We start from the raw sequence: 22,500 nt of genomic DNA, 5'->3' as shown, positions 1-22,500 counted from the left end.
TCTGTTAGGGTTTTGTTGCTATTATTATTCCTGATCTACAGTTCGGGTTTCACACAGTACCGCAGGAGCCCAAATGAAAATGTCAACAATTTGTCTAGTTTCTTCTCTCTTTTTGTCACGGGTGAGAGAGCATAAAAGAGTTGATTGTCTGTGAACTCTGAGGTCAGTTAGGCATGCAGTCTTTGAAGAGGGAGGCCCAATCTGACTGGGGATGTTTTGTGTTCAACTGGACTGGGCTGCCGTGCAATCGTTTGATGTCAGCTTTTAGAACGGATAAAGGCTTACAGACAGAGCAATATAAATCATCATATGTACATGTATTTGTGATGAAGTTTGTTAAACACTTGCCTCTGCTCTGAAGGGTCTACCTTCAGCTCACGCTCTCTTACATGTCTATTGCACTGTATGTGTAATGTACATTTTGTTGAATACTTTTTCGAAGTATATTACTACCAATTTAATGCAGAAGCACAAGGTTAAGTTATTGCCTGGGGACTCACGGGTCATGGAACATAATATATATCTGGTAGCAGGCAAAAAGCCTGACTCAGGGGAATTGTCTTCAGACCGCATGTTGCTTTTTATACGTTACACGCAAATCCACCCAGATAGATACAGCCTTGCTACAATATTAGATGTAGTTATATTTATTTGAGTGCTTTCAACTGAAACTGCAGGTGCTTAACTCATAGTAGCTATACCCATAGTAGCTATACCCATAGTAGCTATACTCATAGTAGCTATACCCATAGTAGCTATACCCATAGGAGCTATACCCATAGTAGCTATACTCATAGGAGCTATACCCATAGTAGCTATACCCATAGTAGCTATACCCATAGGAGCTATACTCATAGTAGCTATACTCATAGGAGCTATACCCATAGTAGCTATACCCATAGTAGCTATACCCATAGTAGCTATACCCATAGGAGCTATACCCATAGTAGCTATACTCATAGGAGCTATACCCATAGTAGCTACCCATAGTAGCTATACCCATAGTAGCTATACCCATAGGAGCTATACCCATAGTAGCTATACTCATAGTAGCTATACCCATAGTAGCTATACCCATAGTAGCTATACCCATAGTAGCTATACTCATAGTAGCTATACCCATAGTAGCTATACCCATAGTAGCTATACTCATAGTAGCTATACCCATAGTAGCTATACCCATAGTAGCTATACCCATAGTAGCTATACTCATAGTAGCTATACCCATAGTAGCTATACCCATAGTAGCTATACTCATAGTAGCTATACCCATAGTAGCTATACCCATAGTAGCTATACCCATAGGAGCTATACCCATAGTAGCTATACCCATAGTAGCTATACCCATAGTAGCTATACTCATAGTAGCTATACTCATAGTAGCTATACTCATAGTAGCTATACCCATAGTAGCTAAACTCATAGTAGCTATACCCATAGTAGCTATACCCATAGTAGCTATACCCATAGTAGCTATACCCATAGTAGCTAAACTCATAGTAGCTATACCCATAGTAGCTAAACTCATAGTAGCTATACCCATAGTAGCTAAACTCATAGTAGCTATACCCATAGTAGCTAAACTCATAGTAGCTATACCCATAGTAGCTAAACTCATAGTAGCTATACCCATAGTAGCTAAACTCATAGTAGCTATACCCATAGTAGCTAAACTCATAGTAGCTATACCCATAGTAGCTAAACTCATAGTAGCTATACCCATAGTAGCTAAACTCATAGTAGCTATACCCATAGTAGCTAAACTCATAGTAGCTATACTCATAGTAGCTAAACTCATAGTAGCTATACCCATAGTAGCTAAACTCATAGTAGCTATACCCATAGTAGCTAAACTCATAGTAGCTATACCCATAGTAGCTATACCCATAGTAGCTAAACTCATAGTAGCTAAACTCATAGGAGCTAAACTCATAGTAGCTATACCCATAGTAGCTAAACTCATAGTAGCTATACCCATAGTAGCTAAACTCATAGTAGCTATACCCATAGTAGCTAAACTCATAGGAGCTATACCCATAGTAGCTATACCCATAGTAGCTAAACTCATAGTAGCTATACCCATAGTAGCTAAACTCATAGTAGCTATACCCATAGGAGCTAAACTCATAGTAGCTATACCCATAGTAGCTAAACTCATAGTAGCTAAACTCATAGGAGCTATACCCATAGTAGCTATACCCATAGTAGCTATACCCATAGTAGCTATACCCATAGGAGCTATACCCATAGTAGCTATACCCATAGTAGCTATACCCATAGTAGCTAAACTCATAGTAGCTATACTCATAGTAGCTATACCCATAGTAGCTATACCCATAGTAGCTAAACTCATAGGAGCTATACCCATAGTAGCTATACCCATAGTAGCTAAACTCATAGGAGCTATACCCATAGGAGCTAAACTCATAGTAGCTATACCCATAGTAGCTAAACTCATAGTAGCTATACCCATAGTAGCTAAACTCATAGGAGCTATACCCATAGTAGCTATACCCATAGGAGCTAAACTCATAGTAGCTATACCCATAGGAGCTAAACTCATAGTAGCTATACCCATAGTAGCTAAACTCATAGTAGCTATACCCATAGGAGCTAAACTCATAGTAGCTATACCCATAGTAGCTAAACTCATAGTAGCTAAACTCATAGGAGCTATACCCATAGTAGCTATACCCATAGTAGCTATACCCATAGGAGCTATACCCATAGTAGCTATACCCATAGTAGCTATACCCATAGTAGCTAAACTCATAGTAGCTATACTCATAGTAGCTATACCCATAGTAGCTATACCCATAGTAGCTAAACTCATAGGAGCTATACCCATAGTAGCTATACCCATAGTAGCTAAACTCATAGGAGCTATACCCATAGTAGCTATACCCATAGTAGCTATACCCATAGTAGCTATACCCATAGTAGCTATACCCATAGTAGCTAACTCATAGGAGCTATACCCATAGGAGCTATACCCATAGTAGCTATACCCATAGTAGCTATACCCATAGTAGCTATACCCATAGTAGCTATACCCATAGTAGCTATACCCATAGGAGCTATACCCATAGTAGCTATACCCATAGGAGCTAAACTCATAGTAGCTATACCCATAGTAGCTATACCCATAGTAGCTATACCCATAGTAGCTAAACTCATAGGAGCTATACCCATAGTAGCTATACCCATAGTAGCTATACCCATAGTAGCTAAACTCATAGGAGCTATACCCATAGTAGCTAAACTCATAGTAGCTATACCCATAGTAGCTATACCCATAGTAGCTATACCCATAGTAGCTATACCCATAGTAGCTAAACTCATAGTAGCTATACCCATAGTAGCTATACCCATAGTAGCTATACCCATAGTAGCTTAACTCATAGTAGCTATACCCATAGTAGCTTAACTCATAGTAGCTATACCCATAGTAGCTATACCCATAGTAGCTATACCCATAGTAGCTAAACTCATAGTAGCTATACTCATAGTAGCTATACCCATAGTAGCTATACCCATAGTAGCTATACCCATAGTAGCTAAACTCATAGGAGCTATACCCATAGTAGCTAAACTCATAGGAGCTATACCCATAGTAGCTAAACTCATAGGAGCTATACCCATAGTAGCTAAACTCATAGTAGCTATACCCATAGTAGCTAAACTCATAGGAGCTATACCCATAGTAGCTAAACTCATAGGAGCTATACCCATAGTAGCTAAACTCATAGGAGCTATACCCATAGTAGCTAAACTCATAGTAGCTATACCCATAGTAGCTAAACTCATAGGAGCTATACCCATAGTAGCTAAACTCATAGTAGCTAAACTCATATTAGCTAAACTCATAGTAGCTATATTCATAGTAGCTAAACTCATAGTAGCTAAACTCATAGTAGCTATACCCATAGTAGCTAAACTCATAGTAGCTATACCCATAGTAGCTAAACTCATAGTAGCTATACCCATAGTAGCTAAACTCATAGGAGCTATACCCATAGTAGCTAAACTCATAGTAGCTAAACTCATAGTAGCTATATTCATAGTAGCTAAACTCATAGGAGCTAAACTCATAGTAGCTAAACTCATAGGAGCTAAACTCATCGGAGCTAAACTCATAGTAGCTATTCTCATAGGAGCTAAACTCATAGTAGCTAAACTCATAGTAGCTAAACTCATAGGAGCTAACCTCATAGGAGCTAAACTCATAGGAGCTATACTCATAGGAGCTATACTCATAGTAGCTATACTCATAGGAGCTAAACTCATAGGAGCTAAACTCATAGGAGCTATACTCATAGTAGCTATACTCATAGGAGCTAAACTCATAGGAGCTATACTCATAGTAGCTATACTCATAGTAGCTATACTCATAGGAGCTAAACTCATAGGAGCTAAACTCATAGGAGCTATTCTAATAGGAGCTAAACTCATAGGAGCTAAACTCATAGGAGCTATTCTAATAGGAGCTAAACTCATAGGAGCTAAACTCATAGGAGCTAAACTCATGATGATTGGTTTAATATGTAAACCTACAGTGATACTTAGCCTATGCCATCACAGGTCCCGAATGGTCATCATTCTCTGGGGCCTTTGCAATGTTTGTCTTTCAGACTGTCTGGGTAGGAAATGACGGAGACAATAAAAAAGAGGAATTGACCTTGAGAGAGAGAAAGAGAGAGAGAGGAAGCAGAGTCTTGAGGAAAGTTACTGAGATGACAGTATTGGCCACCATGCAGTGCAGTGCCACAGGTGTGATGATGTAATCACAGAAACAACCAGGATGGTCTCCATTTCTATCTTTTTTCGCTCTATCCTTTTCTTTCTCTCTATCTGTCTACCTTTTCCCACCTCTGTTGATCCTATGGTAAACACTTGTCAGAGCCATGGTGCTGCAAGTGCTGCAGACAGGGAGTAGTTTAAATAGGACATGGATATATTAGGTTTTCCCCAATAAGATCTATTGTCTGTAGGTGTCTGCATGGCTTCCTTTGTGGTGTTATTCTATTGTGATGCAAACACATTCCCTCCATTATGGTTACCATCCAAGTCCCTTCATATTCTAGGATTGGCTGCCCTGGTGGAACGACGCGTGCCTGTGTGTGTGTGAACCCATGAGTGTATGTCTATACAGAGTGAGATTGTATGCGCATGCGTACGTGTGCATGCGCATGTATGCGCGAGCGTGTGTTGGTATTGGGGTTGGGGGGAGGGGGAGAGGAGAGGAGGGGGGTACATTTCCTTATCTGCGGGCCACAGGCGGCTTTGAGAGCGTTATCAGTAGCCACCACATTGTACTAGCACATCCTCTTGTCCAGTGGGGAGCGGAAAAACTCTCCTTGCAACGAAGTTCTCTCTCTCTCTGTCTCTCTCTCTTTCTCTCTTCTGTGTCTCTCAGTCTATCCCTTTGCTCTCGCTCTCTCTCTCTCTCGCTCCCTCTCTCTCTTGCTCCCTCTCTCTCTCTTGCTCTCTCTCTCTCTCTCTCTCTCTCTCTCTCTCTCTCTCTCTCTCTCTCTCTCTCTCTCTCTCTCTCTCTCTCTCTCTCTCTCACCTCTCTCTCTCGCCATCCAACTATAGCTCTGTCTCTTCCTGGCATGGAGGGAGAGGAGGGAAGAAAGTAAAGAAAGAGAGATTGGGAACTAGAGAAATGACATAAGAACACGAGTACGACATAGTCAGCATCACCTTGTCAGCTTGTGCGCCTTCGTTCAACAGAATCACCACAAATGATTCAAAAGGGCATTGTGTTAATTTTGTTATTCCTTGACCAATTTTTGACTTCATCTCTTGGTCTTTTGGATTTTTGATATTACATATTTTTTTAAACATTACTGCAGTTCCCAATGTATTTAAGGAGGACGGAAAGTAGATGTGCCATGTGCTACCTTACCTATGGTACTGTAGGGTCCTGTGGGTAAACAACTGCACTGACAGAGCACGCTGGTTTTCATGCTGCGTAGGTGAGTAGGTCTGCACTGGTCAATTTAAATGTTACTGTATAGGGTAAATGCTATTGAGTTCAAAGCCATTTCTCAATTTATCCTAAGTTATTGTTGTTAATTTATTGCATGAAGTTATAGTTCATTTTTCTTTGTGCACATTTTTTTTATGGAGGAAAACCTGTTATGTGTTTTTGCCTGTTCTTTGATCAAATAAATAATGTAGAAAACATTACAATAAAATACATGTTTGTGTATTTACCACAGCTATAATAAACACAACATCATATACATAAAAATATATATATATCTTTGCAGCCATACAGATATAAGACCACCAAATTATATTCAGAATTTATGACTTGAAATTAACAACAAATGAGTGCATTGAGTTTACACAGAAATACAATCATTTTTGTCTCATGTCAAAGGAAACAAGGAATAACAAAAAACAATTCTGAATCATTACGAACATGAATTAAACATTATAATTTGATTGCAAATAATAAAATATTACTAAAATACATAGAAAAGACTTCAACACATCTTTGGGAGTATTTGTTCCATTGTCATTTTTTTAATTCAACTTTTCTATGAATCAAATGTTTATATTGAAAGCTCACATTGCCTGTTCTCTCTCTCAAAAATGTGTAGATATATGTCATTTCTTACCAATGATCTACACGAAATACTCTGGAATGTCAGAGGAAGACAAATTTAAACATTTTTTGTTAGATGAATGAAAAAGTAAACAGTAATATTTCTTGATTAGATAAGTATTCACCTCCCTGAGTCACTACATGCTAGTAACACCTTTAGCAGCGATTACAGCTGTGAGGCTTCTTGGGTACTTTTCGAGGAGCTTTACACACCTGTATTGTGAAATATTGGCCCGTTATTATTTTAAAATTCTTCAATCTCTGTCGAGGTGTTGGGGATCAAGGCCATTTTCATGCAGATTTAAGTCAAAACTTCACCACTGAACCAGGTTTTCCTCTAGGATTTTGCCTGTGTTTAGCTCTATTCCATTTATTTTTATCCTAAAAAACTCCCCCTGCCTTTGCTGATGTCGAGCGTACCGTTGCCATGATGCAGCCACCACCATGCTTGGTAATACAGAGGCAGGTACTCAGTGATGTGTTGGATTGGCCCCAAACATAAGGCTTTGTATAAGGAGAAGAGACAGTTGCAAAATCCAGCCATGAATAATGAATCATCCAAGTCTTGCAGAAGCAGAACCTATAAGAAAACTGTGAACTTCCTTGAAATGAGGAAAACACACAAGCAGTATGATACCAAACAATGGAACCCATGACAACCATGTTGAGCCTGTCATCAGCTCGTGAGAGGGCCAGGGATACTAGATTTAGCTTTGATGTAGATTATATATGGAAAAATGTATCATTTTAATTTCCTAATTAATTTAAAAATCTTAATCTATCTTTATTTTATATTCACCACTTCCAGAAGAAGAATTATCACTGAATTACCAAAGTGAATTATTGTAATGTTTGTTTATGTGCCAATTAATCCATTAATGGATGGATTGCCAACTGGTGATTTGACACGAAAATAACATTTCATTCATTCATTCCAGTATTTGACCCACTAAATCATGTCAAGCAAATGTGTCTTATCTCTTTTGTTCTACAGGTTTGAAAACCGTCCAATCTTTATGCACCTGGGACAATGTGGATTGTATGGACAGTTTGATTCATATCCGAAAAGACAGACAGACAGACTGGGGGACAAATCAACAGTGTCGGCCGATGGTGACTCATTCAAAGACAACGTACTTGGCTATTCCTCAGGATGTGCTATGGGAAAAAGTCTAGACTACTAAACTTAAAACCAGACCAACCAGTCTGCTGTGGAGCTCCAAGAAGATCCAGAGACGCCTCGGTCAGACTACTAGTAAACACTGGCACATGATTATTGATGTGAGCATCGTCTGCCCAGCCACTGTAGATTGGACACAGCCTCTTGAGTGGGGCCATGAATGCAAGATCACACTCACACGCTCTCTCCTTTTTTCCTTCTCTCTCTCTCTCACACACACACAAACTCACACACACACACACTCGCTCTGACACACGCACTCGCTCTCACACACTCTCATTCAGAATGAGAGGTGACAATAAGACTGGACTGAGCCAAACCCGAGGGCATCAGCCACTGACTCCTGACCCCTGAAAACCCAGGACCCAGACAGCCCATCACAGACATCTCTGGACTGATTAATAACAGCAGTAGACAACCCGTCGTTCAGGAGGACCAGGGGACTAACAGCATAATAAGGGGATATTATCTGGAGTAGCCGCAGGGCTGAGAGAGGTCTGTGGAGGTCTATAGGTGTCTAGCAGCAGCAGCTAGTGGCCGAGACACTATGCTGGGTGAGAGAGACAGAACAGCGGAAGGGGTGAGGGGTGCAGTGGTGGGGTGCCTTCCCACAGGTACCATGATGGAGAAACTGAACCCCCCCTCTGCCTCCCCCCCCTCTGACACCCTATCGGAGTCTGAACGACTGAGCCCTCAGCAGGCCCCCTCACCGGCTTCACTTGACGCTAGCAGCCCACCGCCGGTTAATGAACCAGGGAGTCCGGGAGACAGGTTTGTCCCACCTAGCCCCCCTGCCTCCCCTCCTCCACCTCCAGAGTCCCCTACCAAGTTGCTTGACCACCCTGCCGCCACCAACATCGCACCTGAACCACCGGTCTCCATGGAAACAAACAACACCAAGGGAGGAGGTTCAATTTGCTCCTCTCCGAAAGCCCCCTCCTCCTCTCCGCCTCCCCTCCTCCCAGCTCCAGTGTCTACATCCACTACCCCTGCCGTCCTCCCCCCATCCTCCTCCTCCTCTTCTTCCTCCTTTTCCTCTATTGCCCCCCTCCCTCCCCACATCCCTGTTATTAGTCTGGGACACAGTAAACCCCCCCACCCCCTATCCCTCCCCAGTAACACCCCTCTAACCACCCTGCACCCCATCCCCAACCACCCCCACCACCATGACCCTTACCATCACACCCACCACCACGGGGGCATCCGCCTCACCCAGCTCACCTCCCTGTCAGGGACCAGACCAGGGGCCCCACCGATCCCCACCCAGGGCCCCCTGCTGCCCCACCAGTACCTGCCACCACACCACTTCTTCAGCAGGTGATAGGGAAATGTTTCATATTCACATTATATTCCATTATCCAGTGGAGGCTGCTGAGGGGAGGACAGCTCATAATAATGGCTGGAATGGAGTCAATGGAATGACATAAAACACATGGTTGTGGTTGATGTCATTCCAATGACTCCATTCCAGCCATTATTATGAGCTGTCCTCCCCTCAGCAGCCTCCACTTGCATTATCATATTTCATGTTATGACTGGCTTTCTGATACTGTATGGCAAACTGTTTCACTATAACTGACAGTTTCACTACAACAACTGACTGTTTATAACATAGATTTCTCTTTCTGCTTTTCCTAACCCGTAATCCTAACCAATTATTAAACTAGAACTACTACTTCCCCATAGAGCCCCATTTCCTAGAATCACTATGATGAAATATCCTTCTTCCTCTTCATTTTCAGCAGGAACGTTGTTCTATTTTAGCAGCATGTCTCTGCCGGTGTCAGCCCTAACGAGAGAGAGCCTGCTGACAGCATGCACACTCCATCAACATCCCAAACATAATCACCATACAGATCGCTTTGCTCGCTTTCTCTCCCTCAGTCAATTTGAAATGGTTTTTTTGCCATTTCAAATCCATTTACCAATTTGAAAACCATTTAAAATCTGATTACTCCCCTGAATAGCATCGTTTGTACTTCTACAGTTGTATTCTTTTATTGCTTGGATACTTTTGTTTGTTATCTTTCATTTCTCTCACGTTCCTCTTTGGACGCTATAATAATGTTTCATAATGTTTACATACTGTTTTACCCACTTTCATATGGTTATACTGTAGTCTAGTCAAGGCCATTATATTTAACTATTGCTATACATATACAAGTCTATCCTACGTATTCTTCAGATATACTACATATTCTATCCACATACTGTCCATAATGTCTACACGTCCCACCACAAATAAACACAGTTGAAGTCGGAAGTTTACATACACCTTAGCCAAATACATTTAAACTCAGTTTTTCACAATTCCTGACATTTAATCCTAGGATCACCACTTTATTTTAAGAATGTGAAATGTCACAAGAGAGAATGATTTATTTCAGCTTTTATTTCTTTCATCACATTCCCAGTGAGTTAGAAGTTTACATACATTCAATTAGTATTAGGGAGCATTGCCTTTAAATTGTTTAACTTGGGTCAAACATTTCGGGTAGCCTTCCACAAGCTTCCCACAATAAGTTGGGTGAGTTTTGGCCCAGTCCTCCTGACAGAGCTGGTGTAACCGAGTCAGGTTTGTAGGCCTCCTTCTGCCCACAAATTTTCTATGGAATTGAGGTCAGGGTTTTGTGATGGCCACTCCAATACCTTGACTTTGTTGTCCTTAAGCCACTTTGCCACAACTTTGGAAGTATGCTTGGAGTCAATGTCCATTTGGTTGACCCATTTGCGACCAAGCTTTAACTTCCTGACGGATGTCTTGAGATGTTGCTTCAATATATCCACATAATTTCCCTGCCTCACGATGACATCTATTTTGTGAAGTGCACCTGTCCCTCCTGCAGCAAAGCACCCCAACAAAATGATGCTGCCACCCCCGTGCTTTACGGTTGGGATGGTGTTCTTCGTCTTGCAAGCATCCCCCTTTTTCCTCCAAACATAACGATGGTCATTATGGCCAAACAGTTCCATTTTTGTTACATCAGACCAGAGGATGTTTCCCCAAAAAGTACGATCTTTGTCCCCATGTGCAGTTGCAAACCGAAGTCTGTTTTTTTTATAGCGGTTTTGGAGTAGTGGCTTCTTCCTTGCTGAGCGGCCTTTCAGGTTATGTTGATATAGAACTCGTTTTACTGTGGATATAGATACTTTTGTACCTGTTTCCTCCAGCATCTTCACAAGGTTCTTTGCTGTTGTTCAGGGATTGATTTGCAGTTTTCGCACCAAAGTACGTTCATCTCTAGGAGACAGAACGAGCCTCCTTCCTGAGCGGTATGACGGCTGCGTGGTCCCATGGTGTTTATACTTGTGTACTATTGTTTGTACAGAACGTGGTACCTTCAGGTGTTTGGAAATTGCTCCCAAGGGTGAACCAGACTTGTGGAGGTCTACCATTTTTTTCTGAGGTCTTGGCTGATTTCTTTTGATTTTCCCATGATGTCAAGCAAAGAGGCACTGCGTTTGAAGGTAGGCCTTGAAATACATCCACAGGTACACCTCCAATTGACTCAAATGATGTCAACGAGCCTATCAGAAGCTTCTAAAGCCATGACCCACTGGAATTGTGTCATGCACAAAGTAGATGTCCTAACCGACTTGCCAAACTATAGTTTGTTAACAAGACATTTGTGGAGGGGTTGAAAAACTAGTTTTAATAACTCCAACCTAAGTGTATGTAAACTTCCGACTTCAACTGTATATATACATTTGTACTCCGGACTCCAACATTGCTTGTCCTAATGTTTCTATATTTCTTAATTCCAAGATTCATGTGTATTGTTGTGTATGTTAGATATTACTGCACTGTTGGAGCTAGGAACACAAGCATTTCGCTACACCTGCAATAACATCTGTTAAGTATTTGTAAGCCACCGTTAAAATGAGATTTGATTTGATTTGATTCTCTCCTTCTCTCTCTCAGTTCTCATCTTGGTCCCTCTGGTAACTATGGAATCTTTTCCAGTAGAAGCATCAAGAGACGGTCCTCCTCACACTATGAGTTGGATCTCAGTGATGGTAAATAGAAGATAAACTGGTGTGACTGTCCATGGACTACTGACCAACATCAGCATATGATACATCAATGAGATACAGTTTATGTAGTGTATGTATGTACACATACACCACAGGAGGCTGCTGAGGGGAGGACAGCTCATGATAATGGTCGGAACGGAGTAAATGGAATGGCATCCTGGAAACTATGTATGTGATGGATTTGATACCAGTCCTCTGATTCCGCTCCAGTCATTACCACAAGCCCGTCCTCCCCAATTAAGGTGCCACCAACCTCCTGTGATATACACTGAGTATACCAAATATTAGGAACACCTTCCTGATATTCAGTTGCGTGTATGTACATGTGCATACTAGTAGGTATGTGTATTTAATGTACTGTGCCTGTGTATCCTTATCCAGCGGGCCCTCCTCAGAAGCTGGCGAGGCGTGTGTTCACCAACAGCCGGGAGCGTTGGCGCCAGCAGAACGTCAACGGGGCCTTCTCAGACCTCCGTAGGCTCATCCCCACCCACCCTCCGGACAAGAAGCTCTCCAAGAATGAGATCCTCCGACTGGCCATGAAGTACATCGACTTCCTTGTCACCCTGCTCAACGACCAGTCCCAAGACAAAGCCAGGGGCTCGCCTGAGGAGGAGACCCAGGATGAGAGGGCCCAAGTGGGGCTGAACAACAAGGATATGCACCCACTTTTCCAGGGTGACACTCCCTCTTCAACTATGGTCTACCACGACAGAGGAGACTCCACAGACTCATCGACCATCGCCTTGGCAACCTCCCCGACCTCCAGTTTGCTATAGCAACACAGACAGTGAGGAGAACCTGGGGGGCGGGGCTAAGAGCTCAATGGTGGTGCCGCGGGGCATTCCGGGAAAGGTCAAAGGTCAGATTCGGACTGCGGTGACACTTGCCAACGACCATCGGTGACATGACATGTGACGTCACAAAGAGGACAAAATTGAATACCTTGTAGCAAATAATATCCGACAAACTGGCAGAAAGGACAAAATGTACAGTATACTTACTACTCTACCAGCAATCTATGAGACTTTTGGAATCGATGTAGTTCTTTCAATGACATGGTATATCTGCAAGGTCAGTTCTGAGTTCTTGTAGCAGTTTGTGGTAGTGTTTGACTGCCCCTCTGTCTGGATTTTGTGTCCTGCAGTGTGGGACTGAGCTTTCTGGGGAACGTAAGCTGTTTCATCCGAACTGAGGCTTCTATAGGGCTACCTGGGAAATGTAGGCTTGACTGTTTGTACATCCAGTCAGCACAGTGTCAGTTGCCCTAAAACCTCTGAAGGGAGCCATGTTGACCTCATGGCTTTGCTTCCTGAAGTTTGAGACATCAAAAAACATCAATGACGGTAACCTTCAGCCAGTAGTTTATGTGGCAATTTTTAAGTTTCCTATTTTCTTTCTTTAGTCAGATGAAGAAGATGGTCCCACCCTCCCTCCCTTAGAGGACAACATTGTGACACAGTTGTCCCAAATGGCACCCTATTTCCTGTTTAGTGCACTACTGGTCAAAAGTAGTGCACTAGGTAGGGAATAGGGTGCCATACGGGACATTGACCGTGCTAGCTGACCGAAATAAAGAGTGTTTTAGTTCTCTCTTCCTTATTCAACATCCTCTTATTGCACTCCAGATACATGCAGCCCTGGTTATCAGCACAATTTCTCACCCATACAATTGTTTCACTGCTGTGTCCAGTTGAGAAACAGACAGTGTAGTCGCTGGCAAAGTTGTTGTGTGAAGGGGTGAAGATGTGTTTTTGTGTTCAGAAAATCAACCGTGCTTAATTTATGGCTGTAAGTTGGTTTGTGATCCTATAAAAAGTGTGTTGTGAGAAAGTGCACATAAGAACATTTTTATTTTTATTTATCTAATATGAATGAATTAATATGAACCCTAACTTCCTGTCCACATCCCAGTTCAACCCTAACCCTAACTTCCTGTCCACATCCCAGTTCAACCCTAACCCTAACTTCCTGTCCACATCCCAGCTCAACCATAACCCAAGCCATAGCCCATAACCCTAACCCTACCCACTGTGCACAGATTCAAAGTCTATTCCAAGTTGGTTCAACATTTCATTGTAATGACGTGAACCAACGCTGATCCAACCAGTGTGTGCCCAGTTGATAGCTTTCATGTCCACATCAAGCCAACCCTAACACTACCCCTATAATACCACTCTGAGAGAATGCCTTGTCTGCAACTCAATCCAGGTCATCCATTACATTTAGGATATGAGCTTGCATTCAGATTCACTGGTTTCAATCCTTCTGTTTATGGTTGTTTGTTTGGGTTGGGTTACAACATGGCAGATTTATAACCATGAGAGAGAGAGATGGTAGAGAGAGAGAGAGGAGAGCTAGAGAGAGAGAGAGACAGAAGAGAGGAGAGAGAGAGAGGGAGAGATGAGAGAGGAGAGGAGATACAGAGAGAGAGTGAGAGAGAGAGAGAGAGAAGAGAGAGGAGAGAGAGAGAAGAGAGAGATGCAGAGAGATAGATAAGACGATATGAGAGCAGAGAGAGAGAGAGAGATGAGAGAGAGAGAGAGACGAGAGAGAGAGAACGCCGAAGAGAGAGGAGAGACAGAGGAGAGACAGAGAAGAGAGAGAGAGAGAGAGACGAGAGAGAGAGAGAGAGAGAGAAAGAGCAGAGAGAGAGAGAGAGAGAGAGAGAGAGAGAAGAAGAAAGAGAAAGAGAAAAGAGAAGAAAGAGAAAGAGAAAGAGAAAAGGAGAAAGAGAAAAGAGAAAGAGAAAGAGAAGAGAAAGAGAGAACCGGTTCGGAATAAGAAAAGGTGGAAAAATGCTCCCTGCTGATGTCCCCAAGCCGGACATAGCTGACCGATGACAGTACCGTGAGAATCCCGGATGTGGAAAAAAACGGGGTGGGCGGTCACTTTAACCTCCAGTCCACGATGGACAACGTTTTTCCCTTCAGTGGAGCGTAAGGGGTGGTGGTGGTGGGGAGGTGGGGGTGTTGGTGAGGGGGGGTGGAGGGTAAGGGGTGGTGGTGGTGGGGAGGTGGGGGTGTTGGTGAGGGGGGGTGGAGGGTAAAGGGTTGTGGGGATGGTGGTGGTGGGGGGGGGGGGGTGGAGGGTTAAAATCATGACAGCTATGAACAGGACGTTTAGGTACAATTTTGTAAATGCTGACAGATCATTTGTTAGTTTGAAATGGTGGGATCTATTTGTGTCAGTGAAATGTATTATGCGTGAAATGGCGGTGGAAATGCCTTTATGCGCAAATATTGATATAATAACCATCATATCGACGTAAACTTGGAGTCACACGATGATATGATGTGTGGTCCTCTTGATACACCTTTCCAAAAATGTTGTCTTATTCTGGTGACATGATGATTGATGCTTGACTGCTGTTTGACAAAATATTCTCTCTCTTAGCCATAATAATCTCACCATGTAGACTAGCCTACCTGCACAGCCTGCATTACCTGCACTGTATAGCTGTAGTTGGCTGGCGCGCACGACCAGAGTAGGCACATATGCTATTTAATGCAACAGTTTTTGTGTCACAACTATCGGTAAAAAAGTGATGGAAACACGTTGAACTTTCAATTTTTATTCAGTACATGAAACCTTAACCCGAAAAATACATGTTTTTGTGCACTATGTCATCACGCACTGATTTTTATCCTCAACAAGTCAGTTTGGTGGAAACACACCACTGGTGGGAAATGTGCATATTGGATGGAAACCTAGTTATGGAAACCTAGTTATGGAAACCTTAGTTATGGAACCTAGTAGAATATTATTTTGATAAAGAAAAAGTCATTTTTTACAACATAGAGGCATACAAAGACAAAACAGAGGTGGTACGGCGAGGAGAGATGATAAAGTGGTACAGCGAGGAGAGATTATAAAGTGGTACGGCGAGGAGAGATGATAAAGTGTACGGCGAGGAAGATGATAAAGTGGTACAGCCGAGGAGAGATGATAAAGTGGTACAGCGAGGAAAGATGATAAAAGTGGTACAGCGAGGAGAGATGATAAAGTGGTACGGCGAGGAGAGATGATAAAGTGGTACGGCGAGGAAAGATGATAAAGTGGTACAGCGAGGAGAGATGATAAAGTGGTACGGCGAGGAGAGATGATAAAGTGGTACAGCGAGGAGAGATGATAAAGTGGTACACGAGTGAAGAAAACGCAGAAGATGATGAAAATGCTGAAAATAATGTTAGGATGAAGTTTGAACAGTATAAAGCAATCAGAAGAGAAAGCCCCGTTGAAACCACCCTACCTACGGTCCTGCACTACTCATGAAGCATATTTAGAACTTTATTATAAAAAAACATTAATACTGTCAAATGCCATCATTACCGTCAAAAATGTTGACGATATCTCCCAGCCCTAGTTGGTGTCCCCCTCAGCCCTAGTTGGTGTCCCCCTCAACCCTTTCCCCCAGGTTGGCTGCGTGTCTCCAGCTATCAGGTGGCCAGGAAATGGCTCTACAGTTAGTGCTGTCTGATCTACAGCCATTAAGTTGCCTGATGGGGATACTGTGGTGCAATCAACCGCTACATGCATGGAAGTGGGAGGGAAGGGCAAAAAAAAGAGGCGGAAATAAGAGAAAATCAGCCACAAAGGCCCCTCGTTCCCTCTCCCTTTCTCTCTCTCAGACCCCCCACCACACCCGGTCGTTCTGACACAACAGGAAGGACTGGTTACATAACCTTATTGCCTCTGCCTCTAGCCTCCATCTCTGACGTGCCAACCTGGCCCTGGCTCCCTCCGTGCAGGCCAACAGTGGTGCGCTCCACGCCGGCTCCCTCCGTGCCGCCCAACAGCTGTTACCGTAAAGTAGGTTTTGGCTTTTCTAGGGCATTGTAGATGAGCATAAGCATCTGCCTGTGGTTCCAAAGGGTCAAAGGTTGCATCTTCGAATCCAGTGATATAAAGTTGTTTTGATATTTGTTTTAAGCCTATGCCAAACCCTTAATCGTTGCATGAACCATTCAGGATGAATGACTAACCTAATTGTTGAATGAACCATTCAGGATGAATGACTAACCTTAATCGTTGCATGAACCATCAGGATGAATGACTAACCTTAAGAATTTGGAGTTAACGCCTCTAAACAACCTCAACACTTTGAAATGTGATGTTTGAGAACATGGATGAACGTCTAATTCTGACGTGAGACTGTGAGAGCTGGTAGGGTGAACTACGGAGGCCCTGAGGATCAGATCACACAGAGGAGAGGTGTTTGGTGTGGTAGGGGCTGGTGTCCTAGACCTGCTCTATCCAGTCCTACTGATACAAGAGGCCTGAAGGGTGAGGCAAAGCAGTCTGGGACATGGAGATAATACCCCCTTGCCTCTGCCTCCCCTCTGGGTTTTATTACATATTTTCAGGACCAACTTTACATATTGTAGGCCTTCAAACCCAACTGAATGATATTATCATGCAATGTGTTTTATTAGCATAATAACCGATTAACTATATGCACAATAGTAGTTTAACATTTAAAGAAAACATGTTGAATGTCATTTGAATAATAATGACGTAGCACATGTGAGTTATTAACAAGTCATAATTGTAATAGCTGGAAAAGAAATACAACAAAACATTGAAGTAGTCAATGAGAACCGGTATTTGCCGCAAAACAACTATAAACATCAGTATATGTTGTACAATGTTACCAACATTATGTTTAAGCATAAGGCCCGAGGGGGTGTGGTATATGGAAAATATACCACGGCTAAGGGCTGTTCTTAGGCACCACGCAACGTGGTATATAGCCATGGTAATATTGGCCATATATCACAAACCCCCGAGGTGGCCTTATTTGCTATTATTAACTGGTTACCAACGTAATTAGAGCAGTAAAAATACATGTTTGTCATACCTGTGGTATACTGTCTGATATACCACAGCTGTCAGCCAATCATCATTCAGGGCTCGACCAACCCAGTTTATAATCACAGATATAGAACAACGTCTGCGCGGTCACAGGTGGATATATATCATAGGTAGAAACCTATCAAATAATCTCATCATAACATGCTTGTACTGTACATCCATATCACGTGTGTGGATCTGACTCTCTCACTCTGTTTTCAACACCTTGTCCAAGATTTCTCCTTCTATTCTCCCCTGTGGCATCATGTCTCTTCTGCTGAGTTCTTTGTCTGGCTAAACCTCCTTCTCCCCACCTCAGTGACCACAGATCCAGCAGTGGCCCCTATAGCTCCCCCTATGGGCCCTCCAAAGAACACGCCCCACCCCACCCAGCAGCGCACCTCCAGCCGTCAGCTTGGGGACCTTACTCGCTCCCGCCCCCCACCTTCTCCCACACCGAGCGAAGGAGTGACGAATACCATGCAGAAGAGGACGAGAGCGAGGGAAGATTTTCCAATTCAAGGGCGCTCACACTCTTCTCTGCCTCCCTCTCTCGTTCTCTCGTTCTCCTCCTCATCTTCCTCTGTCTCTCTCAAGGCTGCATGGAGTAGGAATGAAGCGCTCTGTCTCTTCACCTCCTCTCCTCTTCCCCTCCTCTCCCTCACTATCTCCTCCTGTCTCCTGTCCTCACCCTATCCTCCGCCTCCCTGGAGAGTGGACAGGAGAAACACTCTCCTCCTCCCTCTCTCACGTCTGCTCCACCTTCTCCAATAACTCCCCCACACTCCTCCTCTTCCTCTCCTCCTCCTCTTCTCCTCCGCTCCCTCTCTCCATCACATGATACCGATCCCCACATCGTTTAACCAACTCTAACAAATCTCTCCTCTGGCTGGAGATATACTTCTCCACACCTTCCACTCCCACTTTCCCGCTCTCCTTCAACCGATCGGAGTGAGTGAAGAGGACCAGGGTGTGGGTCCGGACCGCCCCGGGACCAAAGACTTTCTCTAGGGCCCCTAGAGCCTGTAGCTCTGCCTGGGCTGGTTGGTCTACAGGGACACAGAGGATGAAGGCGTGGGGGCCAGGGGCCGAGAGGGCCACACAGGACGACAGCTGGGAACGGACCACATCGGGAGGGTGCTCGGAGCGGAACCGTCTGGAGTGTCCACCACTGCCACCTGGAGGTTAGAGGGAGGATAAAGAGGAGGAGAAGAGGATTTGTAGAGGTCTGAAATTACTGGCATGTAGCTCGTCATTTGAGGTCACTACCTATATTGATTTTACTGACGCAAAAGTTTTCAACTTGCACCCCCCCCCCCCATTTACTGTGAAAGTGTTTACAGTCATTAACATTATAACATTCTTAGACATAATACTTGATGGGTTTCAGTTTGAAACAAGTCAAACTGCAGACCTCAATAGAACTCCATAGAAGTCAATACGAACTCAATAGACCTCAATAGACCTAACTAGACCTCAATAGACTCAATAGAACTCAATAGACCTCAATAGACCTCACTAGACCTCAATAGAACTCAATAGAACTCAATAGACCTCAATAGACCCTCAATAGACCTAATAGACCTCAATAGAACTCAATAGAAGTCAATAGACCTCAATAGACCTCAATAGAACTCAATAGACCTCATAGACCTCAATAGACCTCAATAGAACTCAATAGAAGTCAATAGACCTCAATAGACCTCAATTCGACCTCAATTAGAACTCCAATAGACCTCAATAGACCCTCAATAGACCTCAATAGACCTCAATAGAACTCAAAGACCTCAATAGACCTCAATAGAAGTCAATAGAAGTCAATAGACCTCAATAGAACTCAATAGACCTCAATAGAAGTCAATAGACCTCAATAGACCTCAATAGAAGGTCATAGACCTCAATAGACCTCAATAGAAGTCAATAGACCTCAATAGAAGTCAATAGACCTCAATAGAAGTCAATAGAACTCAATAGACCTCAATAGAAGTCAATAGACCTCAATAGACCTCAATAGACTCATATTATTCAATGATAAGAAAATAGAAACCCAATAAAGCTTGTAATAACGAATAATCAATCACTAACCCGTCTCCCGGCAACGAGGGCCCTGCTCTTCTGACAGTCCTGAGTGACGGCTGTGGTAATGTCTGGTCGAGACACAAACTCTTCCCGCCCCAGGTATGATATTACCTGCTGCACTCTCCCTGACCTGACCTACCCAGCAGAACCACACGCAACTCTGACTGGGAGGAGGAGGAGGAGGGGGTTGTCTTCTCTTCAATGCTGTTGATTTTGTGGGAGACTGACAAGGACAGACAGTATGTTTAGATCACTCCAAAGCTGTTGTGATTCTGTGGCAGACTGACAAGGACAGACAGTATGTTTAGATCACTCCAAAGCTATTGATTCTGTGGCAGACTGACAAGGACAGACAGTATGTTTAGATCACTCCAAAGCTGTTGATTCTGTGGCAGACTGACAAGGACAGACAGTATGTTTAGATCACTCCAAAGCTGTTGATTCTGTGGCAGACTGACAAGGACAGACAGTATGTTTAGATCACTCCAAAGCTATTGATTCTGTGGCAGACTGACAAGGACAGACAGTATGTTTAGATCACTTCAAAGCTGTTGATTCTGTGGCAGACTGACAAGGACAGACAGTATGTTTAGATCACTCCAAAGCTATTGATTCTGTGGCAGACTGACAAGGGACAGACAGTATGTTTAGATCACTCCAAAGCTGTTGATTCTGTGGCAGACTGACAAGGACAGACAGTATTTTTAGATCACTCCAAAGCTGTTGATTCTGTGGCAGACTGACAAGGACAGACAGTATTTTTAGATCTTTCTCACATTTAGATGAAATGGGGAAAAGTTCAAGAACACCACAATTGACATTGTTGTGTTCCACTGAGAAGTATGTGACTTACAGGTATTAACAACTTTCTGGGCTGGTTTTGCTTCGAGTTTGGACAGCTGTGAGAGTATACCGCCCCTCTAGAGACAAAAGATAGAATTACAACAGAGGAACACAGTCTAGTGAACAACCCTTCATTGCCACACATACTTTTCAGTGTCAAAGTAGTTTGTTTGAGCTTGGTTTGAGTAATGGACATATATATCCATACCGAAGTGTGACTAGCGGACAGTTTCCATACAAAATGGGTCTTTACCTTCAGTCAAGATGGAAACTAGGGATCCTTGTGAACAGTGCTGGACCACCATTCTGGGGCTTTTTGGCTGCTGCTGTTGTGTTGGTGTTGATTGAAGACAGTTAACCAAGGGTTTCACAGTCACTTTCTCTTCCATATCGTCCCCCTCTTCCCTTCTTCTCCTCTCAATCTCTTCTTCTCTTTTCCTCTCCATCTCTTCCCTCTCTTCCTCTCTTCTCCTCTCTATAGCAGAGTTAGGGTGTACCCTCTCTTTTCCTGTTTCCACCAATATCTGCGTGTCTCTGTGTTGGTGACGTGTCTAGATTCCAGTTCCCCTCTCTCCCCCTCGCTTGTTCTTCCACCTTCTCCTTCAGTTCCCTCTCTCTCTCCCTCGCTTGTTCTTCCACCTTCTCCTTCAGTTCCCTCTCTCTCTCCTCGCTTGTTCTTCCACCTTCTCCTTCAGTTCCCTCTCTCTCTCCCTCGCTTGTTCTTCCACCTTCTCCTTCAGTTCCCTCTCTCTCCTCCCCTCGCTTGTTCTTCTTCTTCCCCTTCTCCTTCAGTTCCCTCTCTCTCCCCCTCGCTTGTTCTTCCATCTCTCTCTCTGCAGGGTGTCTGTCGTATGTAGCATCCTCTGTTCTTTTGTACCATGTTCTCCACCTGAAATAAGCACAGTGCCTCAAATATAAAATACTAACAGGGTGGTTATATGTATTTGCAACATTCTGTGGACATAGTAATAAAGTGTTTGAAAGTGATGTGTCAATAAAGTGATGTGTCAATAAAGTGATGTGTCAATAAAGTGGGTGGGTCCTACAAATTGACAGTAGAAGCACATACAGGCACTACATTAATTGGATCCACTGTCATCACTATCATTATAAGATGGGATGGTTACCTTCTCCAGCAGCTCCCTGACCTGCCCTGTCCTGCGGTCGGCGGTTGTTGAGGACGTGGTATTGGCCCCCACACCTGTCAATCACCTCCCTGAGCCCAGGGTCCTCTCCCTCCAGGTACTGCCCCGCCCCCTGGCCCATCAGGTAGTCTCCACAGGTGAACAGCACCAGGGTGTGTTTCAACACCCCCTCCCCAAACACCTCCTCCAGCTCAGCGGGCACTCTGTGCTCCACCTGGATCAATTAGAACGATGCAAATACATGGTATTCATAAGCACAATGTGCATCATTAAGTCAAACAAAAGGAAATAACATAGAACATAGAGACTGTTCAGGACTCACAACACCGTAGTAAAACTAAATGACATGACAAAACACCAGAGACGCAATAACAAAGAAACATAGAACTTCTCTGAACGATTAGAGAACTATTAGACCCACCTCGGTGAACTGGCCGACAGGAACCAGCAGCAGGAAGGCGTGTGGCCCCGGGGCAGCCAGCTCAAGTGCCCTCTCTGTCTCCTTCCTCACCCCAGCCTCCATGTGGCCCCCGCTCCAGTACCAGCGAGGGGCCTCCACCACAGTCAACCTCCGGCCCTCGGAGGCCCCAGGCCTCAGCTGGCAAAGCCTGGGGGAAGAACTAGAGGAGGAAGGAGAGCCGGAGGAGGACTGGCCCAGGAGGGTGTCTCCTGACAGGGTCTTGCCACAGCCGATGGTCCCTAGGAGGACAGGCGGAGCTCTGGCTCTGGAGTTCTGGCATGGCTGCCGG

General features: G+C 43.8%; 1 protein-coding gene and 2 pseudogenes across 1 annotated transcript in view; 1 reads left to right on the top strand and 2 right to left on the bottom strand.

The window, feature by feature from the left end:
• Positions 1-5,571: 5,571 nt before the first annotated feature.
• LOC116375727 (T-cell acute lymphocytic leukemia protein 1 homolog) lies at positions 5,572-12,789 on the top strand (annotated as a pseudogene).
• Positions 12,790-18,348: 5,559 nt separating this feature from the next.
• LOC116376233 (GTPase IMAP family member 9-like) lies at positions 18,349-19,865 on the bottom strand (annotated as a pseudogene).
• Positions 19,866-21,713: 1,848 nt separating this feature from the next.
• LOC116376232 (GTPase IMAP family member 5-like) overlaps positions 21,714-22,500 on the bottom strand; it is a 1,961-nt gene continuing 1,174 nt past the window's right edge. Inside the window, exons 2-3 of the mRNA XM_031835819.1 lie at positions 22,173-22,493; positions 21,714-21,965 (exon numbers count right to left, since the gene is read on the bottom strand). Coding sequence (XP_031691679.1) covers positions 21,714-21,965; positions 22,173-22,493 — 573 coding nt within the window. The remainder of the gene's footprint in view (positions 21,966-22,172; positions 22,494-22,500) is intronic.

This window comes from Oncorhynchus kisutch, linkage group LG1, assembly GCF_002021735.2.
Source record: "Oncorhynchus kisutch isolate 150728-3 linkage group LG1, Okis_V2, whole genome shotgun sequence".
Lineage (NCBI taxonomy): Eukaryota > Metazoa > Chordata > Actinopteri > Salmoniformes > Salmonidae > Oncorhynchus > Oncorhynchus kisutch.
This window is presented reverse-complemented; position numbering and strand designations above follow the sequence as displayed.